This window comes from Prosopis cineraria, unplaced genomic scaffold, assembly GCF_029017545.1.
Source record: "Prosopis cineraria cultivar Desert tree isolate PC_DT_omini unplaced genomic scaffold, ASM2901754v1 PC5, whole genome shotgun sequence".
In the NCBI taxonomy this organism is placed as follows: Eukaryota; Viridiplantae; Streptophyta; class Magnoliopsida; order Fabales; family Fabaceae; genus Prosopis; species Prosopis cineraria.
The window spans coordinates 1,892,614-1,905,844 of record NW_026555336.1 but is presented as its reverse complement, the minus strand read 5'-3'; the positions used below and the strand labels follow the sequence as shown (position 1 = coordinate 1,905,844).

The 13,231-nt window shown below is 31.5% G+C and overlaps 1 protein-coding gene across 1 annotated transcript; it reads right to left on the bottom strand.

Annotated features, from left to right (window-relative positions):
- Positions 1–486: 486 nt before the first annotated feature.
- On the bottom strand, positions 487–4,857 carry LOC129311983 (probable protein phosphatase 2C 80). The gene is made up of 6 exons (XM_054954517.1): positions 4,680–4,857; positions 3,675–4,341; positions 3,037–3,358; positions 2,173–2,322; positions 1,033–1,363; positions 487–817 (listed from the first exon to the last, which is right to left on the bottom strand). Exons 2-5 carry the CDS (start codon positions 4,211–4,213, stop codon positions 1,070–1,072), a joined length of 1,305 nt encoding a protein of 434 aa, XP_054810492.1. The 5' UTR covers positions 4,214–4,341; positions 4,680–4,857; the 3' UTR covers positions 487–817; positions 1,033–1,069.
- Positions 4,858–13,231: the final 8,374 nt, after the last annotated feature.

The following is a 13,231-nucleotide window of genomic DNA, read 5'->3' as shown; positions in this document are numbered from 1 at the left end:
ACATACATACATACATATAATGATTTTTTTACATTTAATTTCAACTAGGAAATAGGAAAATTTACGTCTTCCACTTAGACATTTGTAATATTTATATTGAAAATCACAAAAATTATAACTATTTTCAAAGACTAAAATTAATACTAAAATTTAGAAATTCAATTCAACAAACATTTAAAATTATAAAAGACTTAAATCATGATTAAACAAATCTTAAATTTGAAGAGTTTTAATCTTTAAAAACAATTAGAACTTTCAAAACCACCATCGTCATCAAGAAGAAAAATAAAAAACTTGTCTAACTAATTTTAGGCATATCATTCACTACGAGACTTTCTTCCAGCAAATCTCGTCATACAGGAAAAAACCTGTATATATTTAACTCTCATTTCAAATCATCTTAATCAATTTTTCACCATTTTTTCCTATAGGTGTCAAAAAAGACGTGTTAGTAGGAAGGGTGAGCAGATTGCACATGAAGATAAATAAAGGAAGAACAAGGACTATTGAAAAAAGTCGTCCATAAGATCTCTCAACTCATGGTTAATGATTTATTAAAAAAAAAGAAAAAGGGAAACCACACTTTGTTGTTGTTTGACTTGCTTCAACTCAGTAAACTTTCTTTCTTTTTTCGGTTGGTATACAGTTACTTTTATTTTCTCATGTATCACCCTTTTTTAAACTTTTATTAACACATTTGATACCTAACATTTAATATAATATTACTAGTCTTGCAAAAACTTAAATTTGGGAGATACTTTGTGCGTCACGAAAATTGATGACTCCCACCGGCCTAGTCCTTTTTAACCGCTCAACTCTGTAAATCATCAATCCCAAAAACAATTAGAACTTGCAACTTTCTTAAAAACCATAAATGGCCAAAAGAAAAAAAAAAAAAAAGCCTTGTAAGGACAAACTATTGTTTTTTAAAATTATACAACCCTCACGCAAAGGAGAGCGTGTGAAAAGGCCAAAAAAGAAAATATCAGCCAGGACTAGGCACAGAACAATGTAACAAAAGCTAACACTCACCAAGGAACACCCCGAGCATGACGGCTGGGATAGGGACTCAGGAATTTACTGAGGTTATGTGTGATACAACAACGGTAACGTCATCGAGCTTGCCACCATAATACAGGAAGCCGGCATCTTGAGCAGCAGCTGAGAATGGAGTCTGCCTATTTCTGTCCTGTGCTCGCTGACGGGCTAGTGCTGCTATCTTCTGTGCAGTTACTTGGGGTTCTAGTCCCGCTCTAATTCCGTGCACTACAACTGCTGTAATTTCATTATTATACAAGTTGTCAAATAATCCATCTGTTCCCGCAATCACCACGTCTCCTGCGGCAACAGGCACTGTAAACACCTGTTCACATTATCGCAACTAATTGTCTGAGTTTCCACAAGTTATACAGATTCTTTGCATCTTTATTCCTCCTATTTCTTGTCAATGTTGAAGAGAGATATGCAGAGAGTGTGTGGGACTCATCACTCAAGTAGGTCTCCCACATTCCAATAAAACCTACCACTTTAAGTCAGTCTAATGCATTCCATGTTTTGCTTTTTTTTTCCCCCCCTTTTCGAGTTGACAAGAAATAACGCAATGAAAATAGAGAGACTCAAACAACATACGTTTTTAAAACATGGATTTCACCTTCCATAAGGCTTTGATGTCAAAAAGTACCAATATCATTATTTCGGGAGAACAAGCAACTTGGTTGACTAGCCCCGTAAGTGTCAGCTTGAGGGAAAATAGAACCATGCAACTGGACAGCTTAAAAACTTTAAAACGCAAACACTCTTTCATGTCTATACAAGATCCACCTGCTTTTGTTATTAAAAAAATAAAATAAAATAAAGATCTACCTGCCTTTCATTTTTCATTCTCTCTAACCTCTCTCGTTCTCTCTTAATAAACCTCTCTAATCTCTACCAAATAATCAAAGAATCTCATTTTCACTCCCCTCTCCGTTTTCCATCTTCCATACCAAGCAGAGTCTCCAGAGGGAGAGAGATCCTACAATTTTATGGTTACAACAGGCCACATCTCACTTAAAAAATGGCTATCAGAAGCAAGACTACCTTGATTTGGAAATTTTCATATAGCTAAAGCAAGTCATTGAAAATATCAAGGTCATGCCAATGAGAAGTCAGGATGTTAGTATGTGTAGTTACCTCACCAGAACTGGGTAAATCACCGCCATCGCCACTCTCCAATTGATATGTGAAATTGAAGCCATGCTGTTGAACAGGGGACTTGAAGATGGTGCTTCCATCTCTAACCACAATGAATCCACTGTCACCCAAATTAATAGCTTGAAGCTCCTGGACCAAGAAGTCAAATAGATGAAGTGAACATTAATAAATTAATGTTGTTACATACATGCATGTGTACGTAATTAGGTACATATATAATAAAAACCAGCCAAGTTTACTTAAAAGTGTGACTTAATGGCAGCGCAGGATGCACTTTAGTCAATTAAGATGCAGGATATAGAACACCAGCCAAACATTAATCTTAAGAGTGTAAAAACAAGTTAGACAAGAAAGAGCATGTGCGTGTATGTGTATCCACGAGTATGACAAGAAAAAAGTCATCAAAACACAAAAGAGAAGACACTAGCAGAACTCCTGAGTCCTGACATGCATTAATTCCATTCACCTTTTGAATTAAAGCTTGATGTAAACATGATAAAGCATCAATCCACAAAGACATTGTCACATTGATGGTCTGAAATCCTAATTTAGATAAAAACCTAACTTTTGTTGTGCAAAATTATGATCTGCACATCATGTTTCAAACACACAAAGTTCGGTCAATATAAGATCAAATGATATTAATAATGCAAACTACTGCAGAAGCCGCAGCACAATTATCAAAACCTTTACTGATGAAAACAAGAAAAACCTTTAAGTTGATTCAGTGCCAATAAAAATATTTTAAAGGTTAAGTTCACCTATCTAGAGTCCATTAAATTTATTCTATAGAAAATTGACCAAATTATTTGGCTTCTATGAACTTAAAATAAAAGGCAAAACCTTCTCAGCAAGGGCAATGATACAGGCTGTTGATGAACCCTTGGCCCTTGCGCTTAAGTGAGCCTTCTCTAACACCCTTACTGGATCAATAGAACCTTTTGGCTCCTCCTGGATTGCTCTTACTGAATTGGACATGAGTTCACGAGAAAACAGTCCTGCATTAACACCAACTTCAGCCCAACCACCTACACCATCTGCAACACCAATTGCTTGTTCATCCCAAATAAAATGAGCATCTTCTCCACCTGTCTCCTCCTTATCTGGATGTGGTAGGTAACTAGATCCTGAAAATAGCTTCAAAGTCTCACCGCCAGCAATTGTTCTGAAAGTAACACAACTAAGCCTCAGGTTACTAAAAAAGACTGAATAATTTTTATAAGTGACTAACTAATTAACTAACGAAGAAGCAATATTGTACCCTCGTACATGAGAAACATAAAGAGAGTTTATTCAATCAAAAGACACCTAATACATCACCATGTGCTCCTATTTATACTACTAGAGTCTTGTAACTAACTCTAATCACCACTCAACAGACTCCTATGGAAAATCATTATATGTAATCCAGCAACACTGGCTCCTCTTAATGACTTGAAAATTATGATTGGCACAAACTTATGCACAGATAGCACACTTACGGGTCTAGTGGGGAGGAATTTTCAAGCTCTTCAGCACAAGTGCCGCTGTCAAATGAGACATTGTGCGCTGCCCGAGCAAAGTAGGAAGTACAAGATGTAGTAGAGAAATTCTTCAGCAATGGTCGATGAGGAAAACTTGAAATAGCATCGAGAGTCGAATGCCTAATATTAAGAGCAAATGGATCTTTTCTTTTCAAGTTCAAATGATCTCTTATGTAGCCTTCACGAGTTCTATCACCAAAGTAAACAGCGCCAGGCTTTTTGAAGTCTAGCGTATTGCTACGGCTAGTGATGACATCATGGACAAAAACATCTCCCAGTACAGCTATGGAAGTTGAAGCAGCCATTAATTTATTTTTAAGCGTTTGGCTTGAAAAAGAAGGATTGGCATCAGATGAAAATGAAGTTGAGCAAAGTGAAGAAAGAGACGCAGACGAACGTCTATATAGCAAAGATCGCACCCCTTGTTGCCGAGTTATTCCTTCTCGAAAACGACAGTAAATGGTAGCATTCAGCTTTGATAGATAACCAGAAGGCATCTTAAGCTCTTATGCAGAATCCTAAAATTCAGTTTCTCTTTTAGGACCTAGGATGTTACTTAGATTACAATATCTCATTCCTCAACATGCAAGAAGTTTTCCGACGCGAGAAATGAGGTGCCCGAATTCTGAAATTGAAAATTGAGAAGAAAACCAATTAAAATAAGCAATTATTAACACCGCAGTATAAACTTCATAGAAATGAAGACATGATATGTAGAGATTAGAGATGCGTAGTCAATCTCCTCATTGTATATGAAGAATGAGCAAGGCCATCATCAAAGACCCAGAAAATATGTATAAGAAGGCGCATGACATTATGAAATCAAAATAATTAGAGAAATAAATCAAATTGAAAGGAATCAAAGCTTGAAATATGAAGTGATTTCCCTCAACTTTGAAGGGATAATTATGAAGCTGACACGCCACTAACTATGAGAGGAAATGGAAAAAAGGAATCTTATACCAGGAAGCCAAAGAAGGGAAACACCGCCAGATTTGAGAGGATGGGGAAGAAGCTCCGATGATGGCCTGAATATCACACCGTCGGAGCTTCTCGTTCCTCCGATGCCGCGACCTAATTCGCGTGCGCACCTGAACCCCCTCTAGTCTCCTAGCTTAAGAGCACCACACTTCATGGCCCAAAAAGAGAAAAATCCCTTTCTATTTTAGTCAATTAACAAACAACAGTGGTGCTTTTTTTATTAAAAAAAAAAAAAAGTTAGGTGCTTGGTCCCCATATTTTCGCCTTATTTTAAAATAGTTCTCTAAACTTGAGAAAATTTTAAATCAATCAGGTCATTTACAAAACTCACGTGGGGAGGACTCTCCTTTTCCCTAAATTTTCTTTTCTAATCATCATATTAACATTTGAGCAATTCAAATTTTATTTCTTGTAAAATTATTATTAAAATTAAAAATTATAAAAAATAAATAATTCAAACTACTAGATTGTAATTTCAACAGTTTAAAACGATAATAGAAAAACATTTTATATAAAATCAAATATAAACCATCTGAAATGTTAATCTTATAATTAAAAAAAAAAAAGAGGAGAAGAGGAGGATGGAAAAGAAAAATAAGGGTCCGTTTGGTTTTTCAACTTTTAATATTTGAAAAGGACTCTCATGAATATTAGTAAGTTAAAGTTTTTTGGTGTTCTAATTTTTTTCCAAAACACATTTCAAAAGTTCATTTAAAATTTTTTTGAAAGTCCATTTCCTCAAGTTAAATGAGAGTAGCTTTTGTATTTGAAAAAGTGAGTTGGAGCTTACAATATTTTAAATAATTTTTTCTTTATCATGTTGCTCTCTCCTCTCCAAATACCATAAAAGCCTCTCCATTGTGAATAATTTGCTTACCATATTACTGATACAAATTTTATTATTATATTATTCAACAAAAAAATTTATATTATTTATGCATCCTCTTATTATATAAATTATTTAACATATCAAATTTTATGTTATTTAAAATTTTTATCACACATTTTTAAATATTTTTAATTTATTGTATTTGTATAACAAAAATTACAAATAATTATAAATCAATATCTTTTTTAATAATTGTACATTTAAAAGTATATTTCACTATATATAATTCAAATAACTTTTTAGTTTATTAAACTAACTTTTAAAAATAAATATTTAAATACAAATTTTATTATAATAACTGACTTTTACTAAATTAACTTTTATTAACTTTTGTCAAATAAATTTTTGACAAACTAACTTTCAGTCAAAAGAATACCAAACACATACTAAGAGGATTCTCTTCCTTGGTTAAAAAAATTATGATTCTTTACACTTTATGCTTTGTTGGGTGGAAGAGATTGAGAGAGAAGGGCAGGGATTTTCCTACCTTCCCTTGTTTGATTAAAAAATGTAGGGAAATGGTGAAAAATATTTTTGGGTACGTAGTGTTAGTTTTGATTGTTTTGAATTTAAATTTTAAATTTAAAATCTTACATTTAATATATATATATATATATTAAAATTTTTGTTTGAATAGTGTAAAAATTTTTAAAGATAAAAAAAAAAGATGAGCTGATATTAAAATTAGTAACAACATATTGGAAACAACAAACTTACTTTTATTTTTCAATTAGTAAGAGGCAAAAATGAAATATGAAAGGAGTAAGGAGAATAACAAAGATGATAGCGAAAATGTGAAACAATAAGATGATTAAAATAATTGGAACTTCAAATGGCAGAGTTTTAGAGAGAATTTAAAATTATAAAAAAATTATAATAAAACATATTAGCTTTCAAATTCAAATTTAAAGATTTATCCAAATAAAAGATTTAATTCAAATCTAAATTCAAATTCTCATATACCCAAATGCATTCTTAATGAATTTTTCCTTCCATTCCCCAAAGTGGGGAAATTTGGAGGGATGCCACAAATATATTTTAGTAACGTAAAATAATTTTATACATTTTCTATATTCCAACCTAGCCCATAAAGTTATATATATAAAGAAGGCGTAATAAATTTCCAGTAAATTCACTTGCAACAATAAGGAAAAATTGTCCGCAATTAAAGAGAAAAACTTGCATGTTAGTGAATACAAAGTGGCAATGTCCGATGTAGCAGGTGTTCTAAGACAAGGCAATGCTATGTCAAAAGGGTTTAACTCCAAAATGTTACGACCTTCAAGGGAAAAGTTACGGCTTTGACCGAAGGATGTGAATGCGAAGTTGAAAAAGTATTCAAGATATTCAACATTTTCATAAATAATGGTGATAAGACGAGAATAATTGTCCAATGTCCTTCTCATGTGTACAAGGCAATAATCATGGACATGGCTCTCTGTTCTTGAAATTTAAAAGCTTAAAATTAGCTCTTTATTGTCACGGCATTCTAAATTACATAATGACACAATGAGATTTACATTTTTGGTGAGAAAATTTACATTTGAGTCTTGGTTCTTTTTGTTATTGTGTGATATCATTTCAACATTTTTTATGTAAATAATATATATTACATTGGTTTAATTACATGAGTTAAAACTAGCAATAGGCTCACAAGCTACACAAGTTTTTCCATTCTTTGTTTTTCTCACTCTCTATATTTTTATATATTTTGGAGAGTTTTATTGATCTTTTAGAGAGTCATTTAGTTATTTTTGTTTATTTGTCTTGTGTTTAGTATTTATTTTAGTGTTAGTTAGCTTATCTTGTAAATATTATATTTTAATTTTATTTTAGAGTAATTTCTTTTGTTAATTTGAATCATTTTGATTTTAGAAAACTCTAAGAAAGCTTGAACGAGATGGATAAGAAAAATATAATAAATTTAATGAAAACTTAAATTTTTATGTGTAGCAGTTTAGTATTATCTAGAGCATGCTACAGCGTGTGCTGTAGTAGATTTTGCACCAGAAACATAAAGCACTAGTTTTTCAGATGGAAAAGTGAGAAAGCACAAGGGTTTTGAGGAGTTTAACTTTTGGAAAGTTTTCTGGACCAGAGAAGGCAATTTTGAAGGATGGGCACTAATCTAAGAGCTTGGAAAAAAAAGGACTCATTCACATTTTATGATTTCATCTAGTTTGATCTTGTTTTTTTCCCTTATTCTCCAATGTTTTTGGTTTTGCTTTTTGATTTTGCTATTGTGGGATGGAGTTTATTGATGTATAGCTAGACGTTTTTCATGACCTAAGCAACTATGAATTTGTTTATATATTAGATACTATTTTTTCCAATTATTCTATGATTAATGTTAGTTTTGGGTTACTTAATCTCATTTATTGTGACTTGCTCAATGATTGGCCACCAATGAGTTGAGATGTAAGGGTTTATGGTTTATCATAGAAAAGAAAATCTTAAATGAACCTTGAGATTAGGTAATATAGGATTAAAATTTATTCTAATTTACCATTAGGATAAAAATATACCTCTTGGACCCATATAATCATATTAAAGTGTTATTGAATTTTAAATGCCTCCTGGATAATTGTGTTAATATTTGGTCTTATTTAAGAGAGGGTTGTAATTGATTCAAAAAACAATTTCAACTAATTAGACTTTAGATTAACCAAAGAAAATTAATCCTAGGTAATTCAGAGGAAATAGATTCTAAGAAGTAAACAAGAGAGTAGGAGCTTAGATAATCTCTTTTATGAAATTGTTGTTTGGTGGAATTATTTGCTTTTGAATCTGAATTATTAATTTTTTTTAAGTTTATAAACTTTCATGTGTGATTCACTTGACTTAAATGAAATTAAAAATTTGATACCTATTTGCCATTTTGTTTAATTCTTTGTGGGATCGACTTTGACACATTGCTATATTACATAGTGACCCATATACTTGCGATGAAATAATTTGTGTGCATTAGGTTTTCACAAATTTCATTCTACATTATGTTGACTAAAGGGAATGTGAACTATGACAATACAATTAGCAAATGTAATTGAATTTTTTACTTTTTAGCAACATTTGATTCCAAAAATGTTAATAGAAGTGTACAATAACTTTTCAATGTGAATTTTTTTATCCTTAATATAAAGTATATTGTGTATCTCTCTCTTTCTATTTTTAATAAAAATAAAAAATTATTTTAAAACATATTTTATAAATCAACTACTTTTTTTAGTAAATAAATAATTGAAAGAAGAGGAACATCAACAACTATTTGAGACATTAAACTTGTCTAAGCATCTATCGGTTAGTCCAACGAAGCTTTTAAAAAAAGAGAGAAATTGTCCCAAAAGCCAAAGAAAGAAATCATCTTCCTTGCTCTAAGCCTATTTTGCTATTTGCTAGCATGTTCACAAAACTAACTACTGAGCACTTTATGATGGTAATGGCAGTGATAGATAGATGTCCTTCTTTGTGATTAGAATACCTTAAATAGTTTAAAAATAGTTTAGGTATTATTATTTTTTCATCCCTCCCCTCATATATCCAATAATTAAAATCTCTTCCCCTTGATTCCCTCCCATCATTTCAACCAAATACAACCCTTGGGATCGGAATATCTCCTAGTGGCAATATCCTATTTTTGATCTTGGTGCGAATCTCAACCATTTTTTTTTTTACTTTTTGATCCAATGGTTGATTCTCTTATTAATAATTTTGACAACAATGCTCTTATTAATTCAAATAGCATAGTTTTATATCGGCAATTAAAGCCATTCATTTTTTCAAGAAATTTTGACCTAAGATGGTAAAAATCATCTTCTCTCCCTTTATATATATTAGACCTAAAGGCTAGCTAAAGTGTGGAAAATTTTTGATGAATGAAAATAGAGGTGGAAAGATACTAGGCAATGGCTTTTGAAGGTATGTATTTGTTTTTTAAATCACTTGTTGTCTCCTGTTTATTGTATTTGTGTGCATACATGAGCTTTTCTATTTTTGATACCATATACTATTTTCTTTTTATCACTTTCTTGTTATTAATCTATTTCTCTATGTGTGTATGTTTTATATGCATACAGTTACACACACACATTTTGGTAAAGTCATATTATATAGATAAGTAAATGCTTTAATCATTGAAGTAATTTTCTCCCCTATTGTGTAGGTTTGATTAGATGGATACCAATTTCATTTTGAAACTAGGGCTTGTGTTTGATGATTTGGAACAACCTTGCAAAAGTTGGAGGAAATATGATCATCAAATTGGATTTGGTGCCAGGAAGTAATGGCCTAGCAAGATTAAAAAGACTTGTACAATTACTTATCTTACATTTGTGTGCTACAAGGAAGGTTTTTGAAAAGCAAGCAAAAGAGATTATAAAATAGCTAATCGTCGAGCAAAGACAAGAAGATGATGTAATTCAAGAATGACAATATCATTGATAAATGAAAAATATAGAATCATTAACTTAATTGAAGAGAACAATCACTCTCTCCAACCTCCTGAAGCAGTTCATTTGCTAGCATCCCATCAAAAAGTAAATGAAGCTCAATCATGTGAAGTGGAATTGGATAAAAGGGTCAACGGTCAACAAAAAGTAGCATTCAACCTGATGAGCATATAAGCTAGAGGGAGAGAAAATTTAGGTTATAGAAGAGAAGATCTAAAAATTATTTATACTCAAAGAGAAAAAGAGCAATGCCTTATGGAGAAGTTGAGGGTTTATTTGAATGTTTTAAAAAGTAATTGATAGATAACCTATAATACTTTCATGCATACCAAGTGGATATAGAGGAACAAATTACAATTATCAATTCTACAATAAGAAGTTGCATTGAACCCAAACTTAAGATAAATGAATTCTTCATGCAATTTGATCAAGTGGCACATGATAAAAGATATAATGAAATGATAAGGGACTTTGAGGCTTGCCATAAATTACCAAGAAAAATTGTTCAAAGTTATGCTATGATGCAACGACTTGAAAATATCTACTCTCTAATAATATTTGACTTGTTCTATCATGAATTTGATTTATAAGTTGCTACTCATATAGAAGAAGTAGATGAGTCAAGAGCTGTATATAAGCATGTCATAACAATGATTGGTAAGAAAGGAAAATAGAATGTAAGTTTTAATACCAATGACTAATCCATTTCCTATAGTTGTTGAAAGTTTGTAGAACGGGGGATTTTATGTTGTCATGCATTAACGATTTATTATTGTGTGCAAGTGAGATTGCTACTAGATAAATATATAATGAAGTAGTGGACAAGATTTCTAAGATATAGTATAATTCATTATGTTCGTGGGAATGAGATTGTTGCTAACCTATAAATGAAAAAATCCAAACCATTTTAAGCAAGTATGCCCTTTGCTTATAAAGTTAGCAAGTGAGGCATTAGATTGTCCAAAGGCATTTTTTATTTTTCTATGAAGGCTTGCTTGAACTTGGCAAGAATGTTCAAGAAGTTCGTATGAAGATGATGCCTCAAAGTGAGTCTCCTCCCCTCTTAAAGGTATAGGACTTAAGCATAAGGAAGGTAAAGGAAACAAGAAGTGATGGCCTAATTGGGTTGATAACATGCAACCAAAAAAAAAATTGTTAAATCCTCTCAATGACCTAAAGCTAATTCCTCCTGGCCTCTAAAGCTTTGGTAGAACTTTTTTGAATTTTCTTGTAAAATATATATATATATATATATATGATTCTCATCATCATGCATTTTTTTAGGCCACACAAATGCAACAAGAATCATTTGTCCACCCAATGAGACCCCACATAATACCAAGTATACATGAAGCCCCACATTCATACCCTATTATAGCAATAAATCTCATGAATTTTACTTTAGTGTTAATGGTAAACATTTTTTGTTAGTGTGCTAATTTCTTTGTCAATCCACCTAGTTTAATTCATTTTTTAGTAGTTTTGATTGGTTATTACACACATCAGCTCATATTAATTTGCAAACTATAGTCCTAGCTCATTTTATAATAAGGCTGCTTAATTTTAAAATATTATATCAAAAATGTCAATTTGCAAACTATTGTCTCAAATTTAGATCCAAGATAGCCCTACAACAATGTTAATATAAGGCTACTTAATTTTAAAATATTATCAATTTAATTAGGATATTTTTGTAATGTAATGATACTATGAATATGAAGTATTGTACAATATTGATGGATTTTCAATTTTGGTTCCATCAATTAATTCTAGTTTTATACTAACTTTTGCAATAATATCAATTTTTTTCCTTTCAGCGCCAACAAAACAAAAGGCATCAAAAAGCAAATAGAAAACAAAATCAAAAAAATTTCCTTGCTTTTCTTATTAAACAAATGCATGCAAATTATAAAGAGAAATTATAATTATTTCTCACACCAAAAACTACCAAAATCATATCAAAACCACTTATGTGATCCAGTGAACTCATATTCCTTGCAAATCTTTGTCAAGCATATTGATTTCATCAATGAAAAACTGCCATATTTTAGAAACTTAACAAACTGAACATAAATCAACTAGTGTATACCAGGAGAGGATCATTAAAAAAATATTTGAGACTTGAGACTATGGCCATCAAAAGCCAAAGGAAGAAAAGAGGAATAGGGATTACAATAGACATAGCATGAGCATCTAAATGGAAAGAACATGACATTAATTTTTTAAAATAATGAATGATTGGGATTTAGTTTGAAAATGAAAGGTTTTGATTACCAATATAAAACAACATTTTTAAAATTAATATGAGTATCAATCATTGAATCAAAAAGTAAAAAATGGATAGTTGAAATTTTCACCAAGATCAAAACCAAAATATTAACACTAAGAGACATTTTGATTCCTGACTTCATTTTTTAGTTCATTTTAACTCCCTCTTAAAAGAGCTTTCCTATAAAGCAAATTCCATGCAAATTGCTTTGATAATATTAAACCCAACCTTCTTCTTTCTAGCTTCTCAAGTGATCATAGATTTCTTAGTGTGATAGACCTTAACATATGTCCTTGGATACTCAAGTTCTTAGAAGTTCTATCCCAAAGTCAATCATCAAGAAGATTTTAAAGGTTTCCCCTCTCTCTAATATCAATTCAAGGCTACTAAAAACATTAGCTCTTAGGTCTATTTAATTTGAGGTGTGACAGCTTCACTTGTAGAAAACTTGTTGGTGTATTTATAGATTATTGAAGAAATAGACAAGCTTAATGACATTGCAATCACACGAATGATGAAGGAGGCATATTGTGCTTTTGCTATAGAGTGCACCATCAAATATCTTGAGGCTTGCCTAAATAAGAACACTTATAGCTTGTTTGATGATGCTGTCAATAAGATTTGGAAGGGTGAGTTCAGGAGATGACAAAGGTAATGCCATTAGGAAAACATAGTGGCTTGCTTACATATGAGTTGATACAATGGAAGGATGACATATAGTCTACACGTTAGGATAGAGAGGTGTGTAGGAGATGACAAAGGCAATGCCATTAAGAAAACATAGTGGCTTGCTTACATATGAGTTGATACAATGGAAGGATGACATATAGTCTACACGTTAGGATAGAGAGGTGTGTAGGAGATGACAAAGGCAATGCCATTAGAAAAACATAGTGGCTTGCTTACATATGAGTTGATACAATGGAATGAT

What these genes read in the sequence shown, in the direction of transcription:
- LOC129311983 (XM_054954517.1), bottom strand. Translation starts at nt 4,213, where the DNA reads ATGCCTTCTGGTTATCTATCAAAGCTGAATGCTACCATTTACTGTCGT. An exon ending in TCATTGCCCTTGCTGAGAAG is followed by an intron (nt 2,323 to 3,036) that starts GTTTTGCCTTTT and finishes TTCTTGGTCCAG; the next exon opens with GAGCTTCAAGCTATTAATTT. An exon ending in ATTTACCCAGTTCTGGTGAG is followed by an intron (nt 1,364 to 2,172) that starts GTAACTACACAT and finishes TAATGTGAACAG; the next exon opens with GTGTTTACAGTGCCTGTTGC.